This window comes from Caenorhabditis remanei, chromosome IV (assembly GCF_010183535.1).
Source record: "Caenorhabditis remanei strain PX506 chromosome IV, whole genome shotgun sequence".
In the NCBI taxonomy this organism is placed as follows: Eukaryota; Metazoa; Nematoda; class Chromadorea; order Rhabditida; family Rhabditidae; genus Caenorhabditis; species Caenorhabditis remanei.
Window position 1 is genome coordinate 17,705,654 of NC_071331.1, and position 21,527 is coordinate 17,727,180.

The 21,527-nt window shown below is 37.0% G+C and overlaps 8 protein-coding genes across 8 annotated transcripts; 5 read left to right on the forward strand and 3 right to left on the reverse strand.

The window, feature by feature from the left end:
* Positions 1 to 1,012: 1,012 nt before the first annotated feature.
* On the forward strand, positions 1,013 to 2,408 carry GCK72_014929 (uncharacterized protein; the record flags this gene model as incomplete). The annotated part of the gene is made up of 5 exons (XM_003108400.2): positions 1,013 to 1,107; positions 1,489 to 1,681; positions 1,737 to 1,821; positions 1,868 to 2,077; positions 2,335 to 2,408. The coding sequence occupies 5 exons, from the start codon at positions 1,013 to 1,015 to the stop codon at positions 2,406 to 2,408; spliced, it is 657 nt and encodes a 218-aa protein (XP_003108448.2).
* Positions 2,409 to 2,965: 557 nt separating this feature from the next.
* On the forward strand, positions 2,966 to 5,608 carry GCK72_014930 (uncharacterized protein; the record flags this gene model as incomplete). The annotated part of the gene is made up of 10 exons (XM_003108735.2): positions 2,966 to 3,041; positions 3,202 to 3,296; positions 3,349 to 3,955; positions 4,010 to 4,282; positions 4,325 to 4,439; positions 4,486 to 4,659; positions 4,707 to 4,789; positions 4,836 to 4,967; positions 5,050 to 5,210; positions 5,255 to 5,608. 10 exons carry the CDS (start codon positions 2,966 to 2,968, stop codon positions 5,606 to 5,608), a joined length of 2,070 nt encoding a protein of 689 aa, XP_003108783.2.
* Positions 5,609 to 7,893: 2,285 nt separating this feature from the next.
* On the forward strand, positions 7,894 to 10,718 carry GCK72_014931 (uncharacterized protein; the record flags this gene model as incomplete). Its single annotated transcript, XM_003108628.2, has 12 exons — positions 7,894 to 8,000; positions 8,187 to 8,320; positions 8,380 to 8,507; positions 8,580 to 8,776; positions 8,822 to 9,116; positions 9,167 to 9,237; positions 9,288 to 9,385; positions 9,510 to 9,752; positions 9,800 to 10,033; positions 10,080 to 10,188; positions 10,236 to 10,496; positions 10,544 to 10,718. The coding sequence occupies 12 exons, from the start codon at positions 7,894 to 7,896 to the stop codon at positions 10,716 to 10,718; spliced, it is 2,052 nt and encodes a 683-aa protein (XP_003108676.2).
* Positions 10,719 to 10,885: 167 nt separating this feature from the next.
* GCK72_014932 (uncharacterized protein) lies at positions 10,886 to 12,497 on the reverse strand (the record flags this gene model as incomplete). Its single annotated transcript, XM_003108605.2, has 9 exons — positions 10,886 to 11,097; positions 11,147 to 11,264; positions 11,321 to 11,424; positions 11,469 to 11,631; positions 11,682 to 11,771; positions 11,826 to 11,894; positions 12,075 to 12,165; positions 12,210 to 12,292; positions 12,339 to 12,497. 9 exons carry the CDS (start codon positions 12,495 to 12,497, stop codon positions 10,886 to 10,888), a joined length of 1,089 nt encoding a protein of 362 aa, XP_003108653.2.
* Positions 12,498 to 12,793: 296 nt separating this feature from the next.
* GCK72_014933 (uncharacterized protein) lies at positions 12,794 to 13,501 on the reverse strand (the record flags this gene model as incomplete). The annotated part of the gene is made up of 4 exons (XM_003108544.2): positions 12,794 to 12,934; positions 12,980 to 13,239; positions 13,284 to 13,401; positions 13,448 to 13,501. 4 exons carry the CDS (start codon positions 13,499 to 13,501, stop codon positions 12,794 to 12,796), a joined length of 573 nt encoding a protein of 190 aa, XP_003108592.2.
* Positions 13,502 to 14,048: 547 nt separating this feature from the next.
* On the forward strand, positions 14,049 to 15,641 carry GCK72_014934 (uncharacterized protein; the record flags this gene model as incomplete). The annotated part of the gene is made up of 8 exons (XM_053730545.1): positions 14,049 to 14,112; positions 14,194 to 14,377; positions 14,425 to 14,630; positions 14,679 to 14,804; positions 14,854 to 14,983; positions 15,139 to 15,301; positions 15,345 to 15,473; positions 15,519 to 15,641. 8 exons carry the CDS (start codon positions 14,049 to 14,051, stop codon positions 15,639 to 15,641), a joined length of 1,125 nt encoding a protein of 374 aa, XP_053585317.1.
* Positions 15,642 to 15,729: 88 nt separating this feature from the next.
* GCK72_014935 (uncharacterized protein) lies at positions 15,730 to 16,087 on the reverse strand (the record flags this gene model as incomplete). The annotated part of the gene is made up of 3 exons (XM_003108657.2): positions 15,730 to 15,814; positions 15,891 to 15,963; positions 16,015 to 16,087. 3 exons carry the CDS (start codon positions 16,085 to 16,087, stop codon positions 15,730 to 15,732), a joined length of 231 nt encoding a protein of 76 aa, XP_003108705.2.
* A 2,455-nt stretch (positions 16,088 to 18,542) lies between these two features.
* Positions 18,543 to 20,628, forward strand: GCK72_014936 (uncharacterized protein; the record flags this gene model as incomplete). Its single annotated transcript, XM_003090123.2, has 5 exons — positions 18,543 to 18,587; positions 18,773 to 18,923; positions 19,266 to 19,372; positions 19,785 to 19,854; positions 20,405 to 20,628. The coding sequence occupies 5 exons, from the start codon at positions 18,543 to 18,545 to the stop codon at positions 20,626 to 20,628; spliced, it is 597 nt and encodes a 198-aa protein (XP_003090171.2).
* Between the last annotated feature and the right edge of the window lie 899 nt (positions 20,629 to 21,527).

Below are 21,527 nucleotides of genomic sequence, written 5' to 3' on the forward strand. Positions count from 1 at the left end.
CATCCATACTTTGAGATTAGACTCAGAATAGATATTTCTAAAATATTATGGCATATCTAGCCTGGCCTTCTTTAATCTGACTTGTTCTCATGAATCAAAAATGAAAGTTCCAGAGTCCTGTAGTTTTGGATCAGTTCTTTTCTCTCACACTAACCATATTGTATATATTTTTATATGTCACCAATTTTCATTTCCTTCCAATTATAAACAAATGAACTTCTCGCGCACTTGCCCATCATCTCCAGTTGATTTATACTGTAAACACTATCTCATTTCCTGTTGCCACCAGGCTTCCTTCCGTATGCTCGTCCTAGCTAGCTGCCTATACAAAGACCCCTCCCTCAAAGACAGGTCAAGTACTTGCTCTTGTAATATAATGTTCTTCTTCTTCTTCATCTGTCCATAACCATTTCATTTTCATCACCAATAAAAAACGAAAAGCTTTCAAACTTTTCCCTCGATTCGTTTCAAATTTTTATAGCCGGAGGGGGGACAGCCGGGTGGCATCGTAAACCGTCAAGTCTCTTTTTCGAAAAGTAGTATTTTTAAACAATCACAGCAAACCCCTTCTCTTTCTCAGACGACCTTCATTTCGACTGAATTTTTGTTCTTTTTTGCGTTTTTGTCTCAGTGATAAGCACGCCAATTAGGACAAAAACGAAAAACCAATCGGCCCCAGGCACGGCGCAAGGCCTACCGCATTGCAGAAACATCACGATTTTTATGTGATTATTCACACCTTTTTCTGTCAATGCGATTTTATTTATCCCCTCTCTTCTTTTTTTCCTTTTTTTCCGGTAGGTGACACAATACTTTGTTGATGTGTTATGGGACGAGTTTATAGGTATATCTGTGAGGAAAAATGATATAAGACAGGGGTGTGAGAGGACTCTACAATTTAAGAATTACTTCTACTCTTGTTCGTTTTTTTTCTTCTCTCTTGAATTCTCAACTCTCCAATTTTTGTATTTCCAGACCTGCCGACTCTTCCCAAAACCTTCCTGATGGTGTGATGCGGTTACCCATATTCGTGTTACTTTCCCTCTTTCCAATATTTGGATGGACCCGTAAAATCCCGGATATCAACTGGATATCATCGAATCCAATGTAAGTATTTCTTTCCCATATCCTCTCCGAAGTATTATATTAGTTACAACCCTTTGATCAGCTCGCCGCCGTTCTCTCTGCGTCTCTCGAATTCACATGATCTCTCGTCAAGGTTATGATTAGAATCGGATGGAGAACATGAGTATGTTTCATAGTGTTTTGGATAGGGGGAGATGGATAAATTGACTGTTCCCTTTCCTCAGAAGATAGATATACTCTTTTCGTTCCGTCAAAGAAAACTATCGAGAGATAATGTGGAGATGAGAGACGCAGAGAAAAGGTAATTCATCATTACCGCAAACGGGAGAAAATAAGAAAAGAAACGGTTGAGGAAAAACAATGAGAATAAAGAAAACCATACTAGGGGAAACATATTTTCAGATTCGATGTATCCAACACTGATCATGTGATATCTGTACATATCGGAGACCGAGTATCTATCAAATGTCCGAAATCAGATGAAAATGGAAAATATGAATACTCATACATCTATATGGTTTCTGATGAAGAGTACGATCATTGCTTTTTGTCGAAACCAAGGCTTGTAGGAGCGTGTGATAATCAGACTATCAATGTAAGTTTTTAAACAGAAATACTGATAGAAATATTAAATTAAACATGATTTTCAGGCCTCTATCAACATTGTATTCCGATCATTTACGCCTACACCTGGTGGATTCGAATTTCAACCGGGAAAGAATTATTTCTTGATTAGTAAGTTATTTTGTATTTTAATTTGATTCGAGTTCTTAAATTTCAGGTACATCCGATGGAACACAGGAGGGAATTGATAGGAAAAAAGATGGATTGTGTACCACGAAACAAATGAAAATTAAATTCGAAGTGGAACAAGACCGACGAGGAATCGAAAATCCGAAATTCGCAGCGAGAACTTTGAAAAAGGATCGAGATGCAGAGCATTCAACACAAGTCATGTATGTTGTACACGATGGAGAGGATATTGATGATGGTGAGCTTTATTTTTAATTTAGAAAAGTATACGCATAATTAGAGATAATTAGCGATGTAATTGATCAGGATTAAGGATTATAGGGCAATTAAAAAATTCTATAAATTGGCTGTGCAAAACTTCACAACAGTGAACTTTAAAAACTCAGTGATTCATTTTTGGATTTAAATAAAACCAATGCTAGAAATACAGAAGCTTTTGAAGCCAATTAAAAGTTTCAATAGCCTTAACTCAAAAATAAATCTGAAAATTTCCAGACGACGACGGCTCCAACGCATGCTCCTACCTCGTCTCGATTATCATCCTCCTCGCTTCTCGATATCTTCTATAGACCTCCCAATTGCCCCTCTAATCCCTTTTTCACTTCTCCAAAACCATCCCAATTCTTCTTTCCAAACCGCTCACATTGTCATTCAACGGGTTCAAAATGTCTTCGTCAAACCACCTCTTCTTCTCTATAATTGTATTTGTTTTCCTCTTTTCTTCTTCTTCCAAAAAACTGTCCAGTGATTCTAGATTCTTAATCTTCTCCAAAAGTCTTCATTGTATTCTTTTTTCTCCGCTTTCTGTGATTGAAATCCAATAGAAAAAGAAATAAAGAAGCAACAAAACTTCTCGAAAACTGTCGAGTTAAAGAAACTGGAAATTAGAAATTCAGCAAGAAAAAGAGAGTAAACGGATACTAGCTGCCCACAGAAATGGAACTAATTAGTGTGACTTGATGTCGTCAGGGAGGGTCCAAATTGATAGAAATCGAAGGGAAAAAGAGAATGAGACAGGTTTTATTTATCACTGTCTCTTCGTCTTTTACACATACACCAATTTCCATCCTTTTTCTCTTTTTCTCGACAAATTCCTTGCAATCTCTGACCTAAAGATGGGAGAGAGATGATGATCAGGTGTTTATTATGTGCTATTTTTATTCTTATTATCAACTATTTGGTGGTTCATGGTAGTGCTGAAGGTGAGTTGAAATTGGAGGAAAAAACTTATTAAGCAATTCTGAAAAATTGAGATTTTTACTAACCGTTTGAGGTGGAACTTTATTGAAAATCATTCTCTGCTAACAAGAAAATATCACAGCAAAATATTGAGTTCATTAAAATTTTGGTTTGATTTCACAGGAATTTTCAAAGCCAAAGCGTTCGTCGCTTTCCCATCTCCAACTTCCAGCATTTTCGATTGGGTCCCTTTCAAACCATCTGGATCTAGACAGTCCGTAAGTTACATTCATAAGTCTTGACTTAGAAAATTATTTTTGCGTACTTCAGACTCCCCTGATACGTCTAAAAGTACGAGCTATCAATCGAGTAGTCTACACTAAGAAAGACTCATTACTCAAATCAGTTGAGAATGTTGAAGAATACAAGAAAGAGCAGGAAAAACAGTTCGAAGCGAAGCCAACATCAATCGAGGAGAAAGTTATACGTGTGAATGAACCGGATAAAATGTATGAAAAAGGAGAAGAGCCGAAGATATTTCTATTCCCGAAACAAGGAGGGACAGTTTCGAAAATTGGAGATGATTTCGGAAAGGAAGAAGTTATTGGAGAAGAAAATGATGATTATGGAGGGAAACCGAAGGACGACGATTTTCATTTAATGTATGATGACGAGTTGAAAGAGTATGTGCTGAAAAGACAACTGAAAATGGATAAAAATGGAATAATTGACTCATGGAATGGTGGAGATTCGAAAGAAAATGGAGGAAGAGAGAAAGTTGGAGAAGAAGAGGAAGGAGAAGACGATGAAGCGAGAAGGATTCTGGAGAGTGAAGAAGAAGGACTTGGTGTTCAAGGGAATGGTACGATTCTGAAAGAGAAGAAGAAGAAGAATTTCACGGAGGTGACTTTGGAGGAGGAGGGTTTAAATTTGGAAGGTTTGTTTTTTGTTTCAGTTAAATTTTTTGAAAATTTCTTATTAGTATTTTTAGATCTTGAGTTCAAACAACACGACTTCCGACCGGGAAAAAGCAAAATCCGAACTTATGACCTTGCTGTGATGGATCCTCGATTCCTAGAGAAAGAGGAATTCTCTGTTCGTCTTACACCTCAACAACGTTCGGACTGGAGGGATAAACTGATTAATCTGACACTTTTGGAGGAGAGAAGAGCAGACGAACACAGGGATTACGGTAGCAGTTATATTCTTCCTGTTCTCAAAAGTGTCGATTATGATAATACAAGTGTTCCGTTGGCGTTTAATGGTAAGATTTCCCCGTGTGCCGTATTGTGAAGCAAGTTTTCAGACATCCCTGTGAATGTTGCGGTGGCTTTCAATTTTCTGTATCTGGCAAATTTCGACAGTGAAATGATGGAGTTTTCAATGGACGTTGAGATGGAGTTCTCGTGGATTGACATAAGGTAATCCAAGATAGACGTCAAATCTTTTAAGTTTCTTATCATTTAGGCTAGTCAGCAACTACACCAAGCCAATCAGAATCCGCGAGAAACCTATCATCGAACAAATCTGGAGACCGGACCCTTATATCGTGAACTCAAAACACTCATACTTTCATTATGTCTCTTTTCCGAATATTCGAATGAGAATAACACCAGAAGGGTTGGTGACGTATACAGTCAGGTTAGCAGAAAGAGAGTATACTTTTAATCCGACTAAACTATTTGCAGAGTATCATCAGTCTGTTCATGTTTTATGTCATTTTGTTTATACCCACACGATAGACAAGAGTGTGATTTGAGGATTGCTTCCAGTGAGTTAAATTGTAAGATTTCAAGATTTGAAATATCTTTTTCCAGTTGCATATTCGAATCAATATGTCAAGTTTCACTGGCACTCCAATCCAATCAGATTCCAGTCGAAGATCACATTGCCAGAGTTACACATTACTAAAATCAAGACTGGAGAGTGTTCGTTGAAGGGGAAATTGGGTTAGTCAAGCACTTTTTTGCATCAATTTAGCAGAATTGGCTTGTACAACATTTTCCTAACACTTCCAAACTTCTTTTTCAGTTGATGCCTCCTGCCTCAAAATCCTTTTCTCTTTGGAAAGAGACAGTGCTCGATTCGTCATCGAAAAGTATGTACCATCCACGTTGGCTATGATGTTCGCATGGGTGGCACCGTATGTACCATACAATTATGAAGATGTCAGAATCATTACTCCGATTACGGTAAGATTCTAACTTCTTTCAGTCCAATACCACTGAATTTTCAGGTACTGCTTACTTTGGTTCAAATGGAGAAGGGAGACAAAGAAATCCGTACATCATACCTCACTTCCATTGATGTCTGGTTTGCAGCCATGAAATCATTTACTGTTTTGTCTCTTCTTGAATCTTTAGCTGTTCTGGCATTGATCAAAAGAAGCAGAGCAATGACGAAAAATGCAGAGAGAGCTGCAAATGAATTCGAAAGATGTACGTTTGAAGCAGAAGCATATCGACTGAATCGACTGTATCATCGTGTCGATTCGATTTGTAGATTCTCATCTCCGGTTGTTTTTGTTGCTTTCTTCGTTTATTATGTACTATTTATAGCTCAAGGAAATGAGAATTGTGTTCAAATATAAATAAATTAGCTAATTATATTCAAGATTGACATCCCGACTGAAATATATCCAGGTAGATCAAGATAATTCAAAAGTCAAGCAAGATTCTGGAAGAGATTCGGCAGACAGTCATTGTTTTAAATTTTTCGAACTGATGAACTTTTAATAAAAATCGAAAGATTAAAATTTTTGAACTCTCTGAAAAAACCAAATAGAAACCTTGCATAAACTCATGGATTCGCAAATAGAAAAATAAAAACTACTTTTTTGTCTCAAAAGGACAAAAATGAGACAATTAGAGAGCAAAAGTGCTGATCTAATTACCTTCAATTTTGGATTTGGTATTCCTTCTGGTTGTTTTTTTCAATTTCATTTGTATCGCTTACTCTAGAGGAGATACACCACTTTTTTTTCGACAAAACTGTGTATTCTCATGTTGGTCGATGTGGAAGAAGACACAGAAACCATTGTGTGTTTTTCCATTTTTCAGATTTGATTTGCATGTAAAAAATTTCTCAAAAAGTTTTTCATTTCCAAATGTATTTGATTTTTGAACCTTTGGAAATTCTCTCCTGATGAATCAATTCAAAAAATCCGAACTCTGTTTCTTGTATTCGCAAAAATAAGAACGTTTTGGAAGAAATAAAAGTAGCTGAAAATCTGTAGAAAAACTGAGTTTTTAAAATTTCTAAATATAGAGACTTGCAACGGCCAGGGCCGGAAGTTCAGTACTGAAAACAGTTCAATTTTTTTCCGATTAAAAAAAACTTAAAGAACGTTTTTTGTAGGTTTCTTGAAGAAATATACTGAGAAAAAAAAGATAAATTTAAAAAAATATTTTTTTTTTTAAATTGAAGGGAAAAGGTTCAAAAATTCAAATCCGAGCCGCAACTTTTCCGGCGCGGCAGGCCGAACCGGAATTTTGCAAGTTTGATTTTACGACTAAAAATGACGACATTGAATTTTTAGATACTATTTAAATTGGATCCACTGCATACGAAATCCGCAATTCCTATTAAAAAATTTCTATCTAAAATCTCATCTCCGTATCTCTCGGCAAGATTTTTAGAGAACTTTTTTTCTTGAATCCATTCCAGGATGTAGTGGGTGTGAATTTTTCAGGAGAGTCGGGAGTGGCGGAGAATTAAATTTTAATTGAACTTACATTTGAGGTGTCATTGTTCTTTTTCGTTTCTATCCTTATCACTACTATACATTTCTTGTTTCTCATGAGCTTTTATAAAATTGTGAAAAATGAAACCAAGGAAAAACTTTAGAGAAATCTATTTTCAATCGAGAAAGAGCGATATAAAACCTCAATCAAAATATAATATAATAATAGAATAGAACATTGACCACAATTCCTCCTTTCCATCTCTCACCTTTTTGTTCTCTTGATAGATACTACACAGTTTATATCTACTATAAAACAACTGTAATATATTCAATAGCCATTATGAATAAATTAGGAAGTCAACGAAACCTCCTCTTCTTATTATCTGTAAAGAAAAAATAATCAGCATCCTTTTCTGTTATAGCATAAGGGTGTGTCGTTCTTCAACTTCTATTTGTCCTTGTCTGCTCCGCCTTAAAAACCGCAAAGTGATGTAAGACGAAAACGGGGGAAAAGGGGAAGAGGAGGAGAAGAGTGCTGTTGAATTCTCGTCCAAAAACTTTTTGAATGGAAAAATAGTTTCTGTTAATAATTTATACATTTGTTTGCTTGGAACACCCTGGCAACACAATTTTGACATGAGTCTCCAACAATTTAGCATATTCATTAGGTTAATTAGCGAAAAATACAGAAGCAATGGATTTTTAGATCATGGAAACTTATTTTTCACTTGAGCTATTCATGGAAAAGGAGCAGACTGAATCCGATTTCTATAGAAACGTAGTTTTTTTCATGATTTATAGATTAGCAAAAAGAGTCAAAAATATAAAAATGGAATAATTTTTGAGATCGTTACTCTATTTTAACTCTACCAGCCTGTCTGCCCTGCCTTCTGCGGCGCGTTTTCTTGCGGCCACGCCACACGAGTTCACGTGAAAACTTTTTGTATGCTAATTTATATTCTTGGAAATGAAAACAAAATGCCAACATCCTGACATCGCCTATTTGTCTTTTTTATATAAGAATAGTTATTTTTTCGCCTCTTTTCACGACACTTCCACGTATTTCACGTATTTTCAACAAAAAAAGCATGTTCGAATACTGCAATTCTTCTTTTTCTCCTTTTTCCTTTTTGAAAACCTTTCTCTTTATATCAATGCAATTTTCCCCGTTTTTCAGTAATTCTAATCAAATGAAACGGGATGATCTACAAGGTATTCGAGGTCTCGCTATCGGAGCAGTCATAGCATTTCACTTCTTTCCGAGATGGTTTCCGAATGGGTATATCGGAGTGGATATGTGAGTTGATTTTTAAAAAATTATTAGCCCGCCACGCTTCTTACAATCGCGCTCTACCGAAACCGAAGATAGTTGTATGCGAATTGAGAGACTCAGGGAAAAAGACACATTTTTCAAGGACATTTCGGTAGAGCGCAGTTGTAGGAACTGAGCAGAACTATAATACTTGTATTTAATTATTTTCAGGTTTTTCGTTCTTTCTGGATTCTTGATGACAATGATTTTTGGTTCAAAACCAATCACATCAGAATCAGTTTATCTATTTTATTATCGGAGAGCCAAACGGATTCTGCCACTTTATCTAGCGATTATTCTTATTGGTAAGTGTTTTTTTTTCAAGTTTTTTATTTTATTTTCTATTATCCTTAACATTATTCAGGTAGTCTTCTCGTATTCATAGTGTACCCCTCGACTTTTGTACCGATGAATATGGATTCAGCATGGAATTCTATATTTCTCTATCATAACATGGCAGAACATTCGGATAACAATCTGTATTTTAAGATGGTGAGTTGGTTATCTTTTTGAGAAAAACTTCTAAATGCAGAGTTTTTTTTTTCAATTACGCTCTTCTTTTAGTTAAACCAAGCAGAAGATATCTTCACTCATACGTGGTCACTATGTGTCGAAATGCAATTTTATCTTCTCGCACCAATTATCTTTTTGTTCTTGTCTTTCTGTACAACTGGATCGATGCTCACAGTTTTTCATCTCATCATCATTGTGACCTCACTAGGAAATCATTTGATGGCAACGGAACAAGTTGCATTCAACAGGTAAGAATTCGATGGAGACAATCTTTAAAAATAACTCTTATTCAGTGTCTTCTGTCGTGTTTGGCAATTTCTCATCGGTTCTGCTGTTTATTTTCTTTCCGTCGAACTCATTGAACTTGACACGAAAACCATCAAATACACGGAGTTGCTACTTGAAGAACAAGGAGATTCAGATGAAGAGGAAAAAGAAGAAAACGATGAAGATGATGAAGTGATATTCTCGAAACCCCGCAGGAATCTGAGTCGTTCTCCACTCTATATTCTACTCTGGACATCTTTGCTCTTCCTGATTTTCTTGTCATTTGCCCCGTGGGCAATTCCAGCATCTGCATTGAGAATCGTAAAATATTTCATTTTTGATTCCTTCCCCCCTTATCAGTTCTATTTCAGACATGTACATTCCTCTCGGCAATGATTATTTTGACAGGAACATTGTGTGAAACCAATCCGATGAAGAATAGGTTAGCTGGGAAATCGAGCAGAAAAAAGAGCAAAAATAATTAAATTTCAGAGTTCTCGTATACATTGGTGACATTTCGTATAGTCTCTATTTGGTTCATTGGCCGATTTATGTTTATGTCAAACATTATTATGAGAACCAATTTCCAGGTAAGGGATTTATTCGTTTCCTTTGTCTGCGGGGATCAAAATTGTTTTATTGACGTCATTTCAATGTTGCAAAGATTAAAAATCGGTGTATGTCTCTACCGAAACTAGAGAAGTTTTATTTCAGTATACATAATTGGAATCTTGGTATCTATCATTCTTGCCATAATAATATCGGAAACATTCGAGAAATGGTACCTCAAACTCGGCAAACAAGAGACTCTTTTTATGATTCTCATATGCTACATTTCGATAGTTTTGATTGTTTTCAAGAGAAACGAAATTTCAAGTTTTGTGGACAATGTCAAATATGGGCATGAGGAGAATTTGATGGGAAAAGTGCACAGTTCGTATGAAAACATTACGTTGAGTGAGTTACAGACACACAGACAGAATTATTTGTTTTTTCGATTTCAGAGCAAGCAATTCTACTGAATAAGAAATGGGCTAGAGAAGAGTACAAGAATCTGGTGATCCCTAACTGTTATCCGAATAAAACTGAGCATGGATTCTGTGAATTCGATAAGGGAAATCTAACTGGAGATATGACGGTTTTTATTGTTGGAAATAGTTTGACACCGAATCTCGGATCTTTGGTTTACAAGACTTTCAACAATCACGCCAAGGTTATGTATAAGTACAGTAATTCTTGTGAGTTTTGATTTTGAAAAAAACGATTAGAATGATGGGTTTTTAGATTGTGAAATCTTGACCGTTGCCAGTGAGAAGAGATGTCTGAAAGCACACGATACTTATGAAGAGGAAGTTTTTAAGAAGTTACCGGATGTTTTGTTCATGTTGGATAGGTAAGAAAGAAACTGAGATCTTTCACTGAATTCGCGGATAATTTCAGACAGGATAAGCTGCGTCGCCCAATCAAAGGTCCAGTGGAGAAAGATGAAATATTCAGAGAAGCGTTGGCAACATTGAGGAAATATGAAAATAATGTGAAGAAGAAGATTTACATGTTGGAATCTTACACTCCTTCCACGAATCTTCCACTTTCAAAGTTTGCTCAAATGTTGGAAGAAGGGAAGAAAGTGAAACAGAGTTTGTACAAATTGGATTTATCCTATCTGAATGCCCTTCAAAGACAAGAGGAGCTGGTGAAAAAGTAAGTTTTGAAATGTTGTCTTGAATTTACGTTCTTCTTTCTTTCAGATGCTCAAAATGTGAATTGATTCGAATATCAGATATTCTATTCAATGGCAATCAAACCAAAAACTATGACGAGGAAACAAAACTGGGGTATTATTATGACGGATTGCATATAACTCCATTTGCTATGAATTTAATTCTCCCTCTTTTCCAAAAAGCATCGGATAATTTTAGTTGATTTTTAGACATATTTAGTTCAGTTATTTGCTTTTACTTTTCGGGTTTTTCTCTCTATTTCTGTGAAAATAGGATATGATTCGCATTTTTGTATTGACTTTCCAATTGTCGGGTAATAATTTATTCATCAAGAACTATCAATAAAACTACTCTCTATCAGACTGAATACTATCTTCTGACACTACTCAAACTTTCATAAATAACAGATTTATCTGAACATCCAACTGGAGAATAAACTTCCGGAGGATACGAGACGACACTTTTGACGTCTTCTGATGTAGGTGTTATGTACATTTCTACATTCGTCTGGGCGTTGATGAAATTGTACGCAATGATGGATGCAGCACAGATGTATTCGAAGATTCCATCGACGAAGGGCACTGAAAATCAGATATTGAGATTTCAGAAACAAAAAGTTGAGAAAGTTACCATAAGCATGACATCGTTTTGTTCGGAAAAATTCTATCCAATGAAGGACAACATGAGGAAAACAGGCAGAGAATATGACGAAGAACGCGGATTTGATGTAAAATCGAGGGGTTTGGATCTGGAATTTTAGAGAAATTTTAGAAAAATTTATGAGAATTGAACACCAAAACTTACAAAAACGAATCTTCCATCATAAGCATCTTGAAGTAGATCACAAAGCATTTCCAAAAATGTGAAAATTCCGATCATCAAATACGCGTACGGCTGGAAAAAGGCGACTGTAAATGTAACTGTAAATCAATTCACCTCATCTGAAACTCACGATATTCTCGATCAAACTCTGAATGTAATGAAGTTATTAGGAATAGAGAAAAAGATTGAAGACATGAGAGCCAAGGTGCGAAGGAGAGAATGAATTGGATGAATCTTGGGAACGAACGGTTACGACTGGTGAGGACATCGGATGATCGGATCAGTGCCATTGTCTGGAATTCGGTTTTATATAAAATAAATAGAATAATGCGAAAAAGTTTACCATTCTGAAACTCATGCATTGTAAGATGAGGAATCGAAGACCAGAGGAGAAATACGGATCAAGCTCAATGCTCCTCGTTATTGATTTTATCTGGAAAAGAAAATGGAAAAGAAATTGTGAGAACTGTAAGAAAGAGGAACTCACAATCAATCCAGCTGGCACTTGAACTTCTGCTTCTTTTGTTTTCCAATCGCATATTAGGTCACCTTCTGCCTGAAAGTTTAGGAGTGAAATACTTTTCAAAACTATTTCGAAAGAGCGAGGTTGTGAAAACTTCGCCAACTACGATTTACAGCCTCGGAACCATGATTTTAGGCTTCAAAACCATAATGTCAGCCTCAAAATCACGGTTTTCAGTTTGGTTTTCAGCAAAAAGTCATACCACCAGCTCACCTTGCAATATGACAGTAATGAAGTCCCGTATTCAATTCTCGAAAAATTATTCTTTCGATACAAACTGTTTTTCTCCCGAAACTTTGCTATTCTGAAATCACATCCTCGACTAAGAATCATCAAGAACTGACTCACTTATGCAGTTCGCTTTTCAGTTGCATATCATTTATGAATGACCTCATCGGTGGCTCCCAAGTTGTGTTCATATCACAGTTGTCCTGAAAATAAGTGGCCAGGTCAGAAGCTTTACTTACTGAAACTTACCCAAGGAATAACTGGTTCAGAATACTCATTGAAGTGTGTCATAATCACAATAATAATGATAAATGTGCTCCAGAATCCATAAAATATGTAACTGTGTTTTGGCATTTCAAAGCGATAATGATTAAGCTCGATTTCTTCTTCGGCACTGAGACGCGTCATTTTTTCTCTAGAATCTGGAAATTTTGCTGCGGAAAAGTACAGAGTAAGGCGAATGGTTTAATTACAGCGTAAAAACTAGATGAATCTATCGGAAAAACAATAAAAGCATATATATCAAAAGAAGATGTCTTCTTGGCGAAAGACAATGAACGACATAAAACTATTCTGGAGAGAAGAAGAAGTGAAACCAGTTAGGATATTCTTATCAATCAATTACAATCTTCTCTTTCCGAAAAACAAAAGTAAAATGAGAAATCTATTGTGTTCATCGAGAGCGAATTGTGAACGGTTTGTGACTAGCAGCATATGTTTCCGGCTTGACAAGTGTAACCATTGGCGCAAAGGCCATTGAAACAAGATCCAAATGGTGCACGTCCATTGGCACAAGTAGCGCAACAGTAACCATTGGCAGCACAAGAGTAACCAGTTGGACACGTCTGAAAATGACCATCGTATACAACATTTTCAAGTTCAAATCATACCAGACCCACGCCGACATTCGTACATAGCCCAGCAGTTCTTCCAAATTGACATTCACAGCAATAGTTAGAAGTAGTGCACACAAATTGTCCACAGACTCTATTGGCTTGACAAGATGAGATAGCTGGGAGACCTCCACAAGTTCCAGTATATTCTTGACCTGTTGTGGAACAGCACACCGCATTTATACATGTTTGACCTGCAGCACAGTCCACTGAGGTAGTGCATCGAACTTGAGTACGCTGGCCATTGTAGCAGTAGGCTGAAAAGGAGACAGTAGATCAAAATCCAGTTGGAGAAGTTTACCCAAAGCAGCCACAGATCTTGTTGTTGTGGTTGGAATAATTGGTGCTCGAGTCGTGAAAGTTGGCGTTGTGCAACAGCAGTTGTTGACACAAACCACGCCGGCTCCATATGGTGTGCACTGAGGAATTTTGGATTTGAAAATGAGTCACTTCAAGGATATTTACCTGATAATTGTAGTAGCATCCTACACCAACTTTTCGTCCACCATTATCGCACATATTCGGGTTACGAACAGTTTGAGAGGTCCAGTAGCTGCAGGCTGAAATTGGATGCCTTGGAAAGCGCTAATCTAAAAGCTTCATTCAATTCAGAAATGTATTCCGAATCATGTCGAAACTTTAGCGTTTCGAAACTATGTAAAATCCTTACGCAACATTGAGTAGAATTGATTAGGATAAGTTCCACAAATATTCATTTGTCTTTTCTGCCGTATCGCCACTTCTGTTGTCGAAAAAACTGCAGAAAACAAAGAGCAAAGAATAAGAAATCTCATGATTCTGCAGATGTGTTGCATTGTGTTCAGTCTCTAAAGCAATGCTCGAAATATTGAAAAAATCAAAGTTATGGGGAGAAAGAAGAGATGAAGAATCATTGTTTGCGCAGCCGTTTTCAAAAAGCTTGAACACGTCGCCCTCTATTGTTGTGCCCCAGATCACGGGAAAAAATGACGATTCTTGGTTTTCTATAGTACGGAAATGGAACTTGTACGTGGAAAAATGAATGGGGGATTCATTTCGAAGAAAACGAAGAACTTCTCTTTTCGTTATGATTGGGAACTCTTCCTCTGGCGATGGCTCGCAAGAAAAAAAATCGTTTCTAGATAAGCCAAGTGGGTTTGAAGTGTTGATATTGGAGGAGCCTCTGGGATACACAATTCAGCAACAGAAACGTTGACATAATGTCGTTCCAGACTCTTCAAAAACCGCGAATAGTGCAGTAACTGGTGCTTCGGAAAAGAGTAACAAAACTGAGAAATCGTCGAAAAAGACGGAGCAGAAAACTGATCGAAGTGTCAAGTCAACGAAGACTCAGATGACAGAAAAGACGACGAATCAGTCGATGGTCAGTCAGAAATCGACAGCTTCTACGCAAAGGTAAACGGATATCCAGACATCCCGACACACAGATTTCCTTCTTCCAGTATGGGCCGTCGAGGACCGAAAATGAGTGATGGAACAGAATTCGATACAGGTCCCTACGGATACATTTTCTCTTTTATCTACCTTGCTGTCCTCTGGGGATTAGCCATCATCCTTGCAATCCTTCTGGTCTATTTCAATTATTCTCGTCTCGACCCACAATTTCCCACTTATTTTGGACATGGATCTTTTCTCGGCGGTGTTCCAAGTGAGCAATTCTGTTTGACTAGTTTCCACATGATTACCCATTTTTTAGAAGCTACATTCGACCCAAACCCACGCAGATTCTTAGAGGAGGGCAACATAAATGTGATGGAATGGAATATTTATGAGTTTAAGTCGTATCTCAACTACTTGATTCGCTATAAACAATTGTTGAAAAGTTGGTTTTTGATGTGCGTTTTGCACTTAAAAGGGCCTGACATTTATAGAATATTCTGGTGGAGATACGATCAAGACACGTGTGATAGGAAAGGGATTGTGTAGTAATCAATCATTGACAGTTGACAAATCATGTCAGTTTGATAGGTTCACTGGATTCGGAGAATGTGTTTTATCGCAGTGAGTTCTTTTTGAGAGAACGTGTTCATATTAAATCATCTCGGCACGCTTCTTACAACTGAATGCCCTCGAGAACCCACAATTTTCTTCTGTTTCGGTAGAGCGCGGTTGTAAGAAGCGTTCCGTGCTAATATCTTCCAATCAAACATTTTCAGCGCAAACTTGGAACATGGTTTTGGATTCAGCAAAGGACAACCATGTATCATGTTGAGACTCAACAAGATTGTCGGATGGGCGCCAATTCTTAGCAATCAAACAGAATGCGACGATGGAGATTTGTGTTGTGGAACTGGTATTCAATTTGAGTGTAAATCTAATGTGAGTTCCACGTCTTGGAAAAAACTTTTATTATGATTTTCAGGACGACGTGCAATTTGAGTACTATCCGAAGACCGGAATTCCCTCTTGCTATTTCCCGTATGCCAATCAAAGGGGCTACGAACAACCGTATCAGATGGTGAAACTGGCTAATATCTCCTTCAATACACCTGTAGGTTTTGAAATTTTCAATTACTAGAAAGTAGCCAATTTCCAGACAACAATCGAGTGCTATCCGAAAGATAGCTCGTTGAGAACACTGGATAGCGGGAAGGTAAATGAAGCAAGATTTCATATCAAGATGACGAAAGATACCGTGGATGAAAAGAAAAAAGATTAGGAAGTTTCTTCAAACACATAAATAGTTTTATTCCATTCTCATTTTCATTTCAACTCAACCAGATTGTTCAATAAAGGGAAAACGGGATTTAGAGCAAGTTGCGGCAGAGTTCGAAACTTCGGAGAGCCAGCATACAGTCGACACGAGATGCGCGGCTGTGGATCACTGGTGGTCTGAAATTTCAGTTGTTTGGTTTTAAGTAAACTAGATTTGAAGAAGAGTTTAATGAAAAACAAAGCAAGCACTTACCGCTTATCGAGGAGTTGGAAGAGACTCTTCTGGAATTCCGGCATCACTTCGTCGACTCGCTTGTCCACGGAAACTGGAACATGACTCAGTTTTCATTACTATTTTTCATTCTTTTTGATCTCACCATAGGATGAAGCAGTGGCACAAACAAAGAGAACGCATACAACCAGAAGGGAGAGCATGACAAATGAAGCCATTGTATTGGGAGCCAAGAGCGGGAATGTGTTACCTGGAGTAGTCTATAATTGAAGTGAGAAGATGATGTCAAGAGTAGAAAGAGAGAGGGTAAAAGAAAAAGAAAGGAGCAAAAAGGGGCGGGGCTTATTTTCTTCTGGAAAAAATGTTGGTAGATACATACAATAGGGGACACAATAGGATGCATTGGGCATGGGGATTAGGAATGAGATGAGCACGTGGATACACTTTTCGGTTTCAAGTTTCCGCAATCTGAAGTTCAGAACGAAACGGAAATAATAGTGGGCATGAACTCACGACCGGAAAGGAAGTTTTACGTATGAAGGGATGAGACGTGGTATTGGAAAAGATGACAATTAAAAGAAGAAAAAGGGGGTTTCCTTGTTTTGAAATTGCAAAGAAGAAACAGCAAACTAAAATGGCACAAGAAAATGAGGAAGCTGGACTTGAGGGATCATGAAAGACATCAAACAATCTGGAATTCGAATTAACAACTTTCAGATTCTTGGTACCAACGTATTGAGCGAGAGGAACAAAAATTGCTTAAAAAATAGGAATGACGAGTTCTTGATAACTAGATTTACTCCTTCAAGTACCGTGTTTTTTAGAAAGTATCCAGGAAGTTTTCGAGATTTAGACTATAACAAAATCTGAGTTCCCACGTCAACAAACGATTTGTTACAGGTTACTTAACAACATAATTTGCACAGAAATAAGGATTTTCCAGAATCTTAAAGATAGAATTCCAGTCTAGTCGAAATGTCAAATGACTCTCTTTCTCATCGAATTTCTTATTTCAAAACAATTCCAGATTCCCACACCCCAGCTGGTCAGATTGATATGATATCACAGTATATCACATTATATAATTTCAAAAATCATAAAATTAATCGAACCCAAAATCGAATGAATTCTCATCGACGACGTGTCAAAAAGAAAGAAGAATAGAAAATGATGTGTCAATTTGGGGAAAGAAGACAAACAAATTTAAACGAGATCCTATTTACTTGAACTTATTCCCACTCCACGAGACATAGTAAATGAGCTTTGAGGGGGTTGTTTCAGGACGGAAATGGAAAAAAGAGACAAGGAATGGTGTGAAACAATAGGATTTACATTTGGGATAAGGGGGAGGTTATTTTTGGGAAAAAGGAAAAGATGAGTGAATGTCATTCAAAATTCAAAGCGGAATTGTACTGCGGGTGGGAACATTTTATGACGATGTCTATTGAGGGTTTCAACAGAGATCAGTATGAAGTAACTGGTGATGACTGAAACAATGGGTGGGTGCCGCGAATCTTTAGCTTCAGAGTAATGTCAAGAGCCCCCAAGATGTATTGTACCACAAGAGCTGAAAGCAGTGGGCACAGAATGGGCGGCTTTCTGTCAAAAATAAGAAAGTTATCGAGACTGTTGCTTCCATAAGTGATGATGTCCAAATCGCCAGCAAAACAGCTGTAGATCCCAACTTAAAAGCAAATCTGTATGCCTTAAAATAACCTAAACGGTTCACGGAATAGTTTTAAAAAATTTCATAAATAAATATATGCACTCTATTTTTGACAGCAATTGAAAGACTTCGCACTGGTATCTGACCGAAAAGACATTAACAAAGTGCTAAATTGCTCTGAAAACATGCCAATTTCAGATGTTGACCACAACATTCAAACTGATGAAAACATGGAAATAGTGCGTGGGTTTCAACGATCTCACACCAACTTTTTGCGCCCCGAAGAAAACCGGAAATGATATTATTTTTAGATGGAAATGACAACAAGTGTCTGGAGAAAAATATTGTGCAAATTACTGGAACATAAACTAATAGAAAGAGCAACAAGTGCGGGAAAAACGGAAACAAACTCTAAATAGAAAGAAGTCTTTCGGAGAGTAATAAGATCTTAGATTGACGTCAAGACCGGAAACTGAAATTTGTGGTGTTTCAATTTTGAAATAGAATATGATAATTGAGGAATTACGTGGATTCCTAAAATAAGAAGCACTGATTCATAGTATCTCAGAATGATGTTTACCAATAAAACTCTGTGATTTGTTCTTGCATGACAAATTGAGGGATGTCTGGGTGTTGGACCAGCTGGAAAATTATATATTTCCCATTATCTTATTTGAAAAACCTCCTTCCAGGTTCCTCTTCCCACTTCATTTTGGAACAAATATCCCAAAACGTTTCTCCAATTCACCGAAATGATGCGTCATCAAAAAACTATTGTAAGCACATAAGTGTGTACTTCAAGCTTATCCTTCTCCTCACTTTTTCTCTTTTTCCGCGATCGACACGAACCGGACTGGCGGTGTTCATATTCTTCGAAAAACCATTACAAAAGTCATAAGCTGGTGTCGTAACTAGCTGGATCCCGATAATCCGCATTGAGAAAAAACGAAAAAAGATCTCAAAAGTGGTTGAGTGAAGAAACATCTGTCTCACAACCAATTCGAAAAATGTTTCTACGTATTTTTATTTCTGTATTGGTTTATATTTCAACGGTAAGTAACTTACAGACAGAGTTAAAGAGCTTACTCATTATGAATTCATTGTTTTTGGAATAGCTAACTAGACTGGTCATAATTTTGGCACATGCAACTCTTTCTTGTTTTTTCGGCGTTAGCCTTACCATCTTATTATTCAAGAAGTTTTAATAAAAATCTTAGAAATATCTAATTCATTACAGGTCCTATGCGAATCCGAAAAAGCGGCGACTGATAAAGAAAAACCTGAGATTTCGGAGCAAATCGACCCATCCATCTACATTCGCCAAGGTCTCATGAATGGAATGGGAATGGGACAACAGTTTGGAATGGGACAGAATGCGATGAATCAAGGTGAGATACTTATGATTTATAGTCTCCTACAGTACTCACTTTTAATCCAAATGTTATCTCAAATATGTTGAAAGATTAGGATTAATAAGGCATATCTTGGAACATAATGAAGCTTAGATCACATCATTTTGTGCTGATTAGTGAGAAAGTGTAACCTGAGAGTGTATGTTATGCCTGAGATCAGATCAGAAATTGAACATCAGAACAACTCTATTTGACTACAAATCACAACCCCGGAATATAATGGGAACAAACATAGTTCTGAGGAGAACAATGTCTCATTTAGATGACGTTCTGAGAATAATGAAGGGGTATTGTTAATGGATTAGTGAGATATTTCAGTAAACTTTGCCTTCAACTGCAAGTGTACATCAAAGAGCACAAATCCATTGGCTCCGGCACCAATGGATGCTAATGCATTGGCTCAGCAGCAAATTGTTCAACTTCAGGTATGAAAAGGGAGCTAGAAATACTAACTTCTGATTTGGGAACCATTTGAATAATAAGACAATAAAAACAATTAATTTTTATGATTCAGAAAATGTGGGGCTTTTTCTTTCTCTTCAGCATAAAGATTATATCCCCTAGAAAGCAGAAACTGACATCACTTGAAAAAAATGAAAAAATAAGTTTACGGTGACCCGTCAATAGCAAAAAAAGCATAAAAGGAGTATCTCGTATAGTTCATTTTCCAAATGGAATTTTTAGTGCTTCTTTTCTTTTTTTTATTCTGTCACTTCGCTCCGAGAATAGAATCAGGAAAGGGCGTCTAGTATACTTTCGTATTCTTTTATTTTGACGCGTTGAATCGGAAACATTTCAAAAGAAAGCAGAGCATTTCGGGAGATATGTATATTTCAGGAGCAAGTGAGACGACAACAAGAAATCATCAATCGGCAATCGGCAACGAAGAATGGTTTCGAGAATTTCAGTGAGTTTTAGTATTGGCCAAATATGTGCAAGGCTCCCAATGAAAGTTTGTTAGTTCTTAGTAATCGTAGAAGATAGAGAAAGTCTCTGGTAGGCTTCTCATTAGGCATTTAATTTGAGGAGAAGTGACCCAATGGTTTGTCGAGAAACCCATATGTTCAATTGGTTTGCTAAAAAACGTCACTGCCCGAGAACTTCAAAAAAAGTTTTTCCAAAAAGCATCCTCGCAATGCAATAAAAGAAAAAATAAAACTCAGTGAACTGGAAAGGTGAAATACAATTCATGAACTCTGTCTAGACGAAGAACAAAATTTAACAAGAATCAAAAAGATTCTCACGAAATCCAGAAAACTACTACTTCGGTTTTCTCGAAAAACAATCACAAACGTGTCAAAATAATTTCTGAACAACAACATGAACTTCGTGAGAAAAAACGTTCGGTCGTCTATCCTTGTTTTTTTTTCGAAAATTCAAGCAATGTCAATCAAGTTCAATCTTCCGTGAATGACGAGAAAAACCTCTTCTCCTTTTTCAAAATGTCAATTTTTCAGCTCAACTGATTGCTCTGGCCAATCAGATGGACTGCTCTTGTTCATCGGATAATTCTGGAATGGGCGGATCGGTTGGAATGGGAGGAATGTATGCAAGTCAAGGTGGAATGGGAGGATATCCACCAATAACTCATGGATTTGGATTCCCAGCTCAACGAGGAGTTCCGATACAGACTTTCGGAGGAACACAGCAGATGATTGAGGTTCCGTATGCGAGAAGTTGAGGAATTCGGGAATAAATGGAATGTTAATTTATCTAATTTTATGTAAAGAAACAATTAACTTTATAATTGCATCATGAACACAATATTTCTGGGAATAAACGCAAATTTGATCCACATATATCATCATCCTGATGTAAGCTGTTTTCATCCCCCACAGCTGTTTGACAAGTGAGATGATACATTTCTCATGAATACAATAATTTCTGATTCATCGGTCAGCAAACATAAACAACACAGAGGGCACGGAATACATCGTTTTGAACCTTCATATGACGTTAACCGGGATAATCGGTTGTCTGAAATTCTGAAAATGAGAACATACCCCTGTATGAAGCGTCGGATGGACTCAAGAAGATTTTCAGAAAGAGTAAAAAAATATTTAAAAAAGAAAATCATTTGATCTATTTTTCATGATGTAGCGATAATCGAAAGTCGTTTCGAGACATGTTTCGAGACATTCAAGACGGATGAAATATACCGAAAAGGTGTGCCAAGATGCGGCGCATCCAAAGGGATCAGATAGTGTCTGTGAATAGTTGGCAAGTTAGAAAAACTATGATTGTTGTTTTTTGGAAAATCATGTATAAAAGGGGATTGCATCTGTTCTTTGTTTCCATTTCAGCTAATGTTCGAACTTCCTTTCGCTAGTATTTCGTCAGGTAGGATTCGATGGAAAAAGTTGAAGATTATGGCAACGAGGAGGAAATATTTGTTATTTATGAAAACTTGGATTCAATCGTGGGGTATGTTTTCTGAAGTAATTTATTTCATATCCGCAATAACCACCAATAACTACAGTACCGGCCAAAATGATATCATATGTTGCTTTTTCAGTTGAAAATGTCCACCTTTGAGAGTGAGTCATAGTAAACAATTTTCTTCCTCAATGTACACTTTTT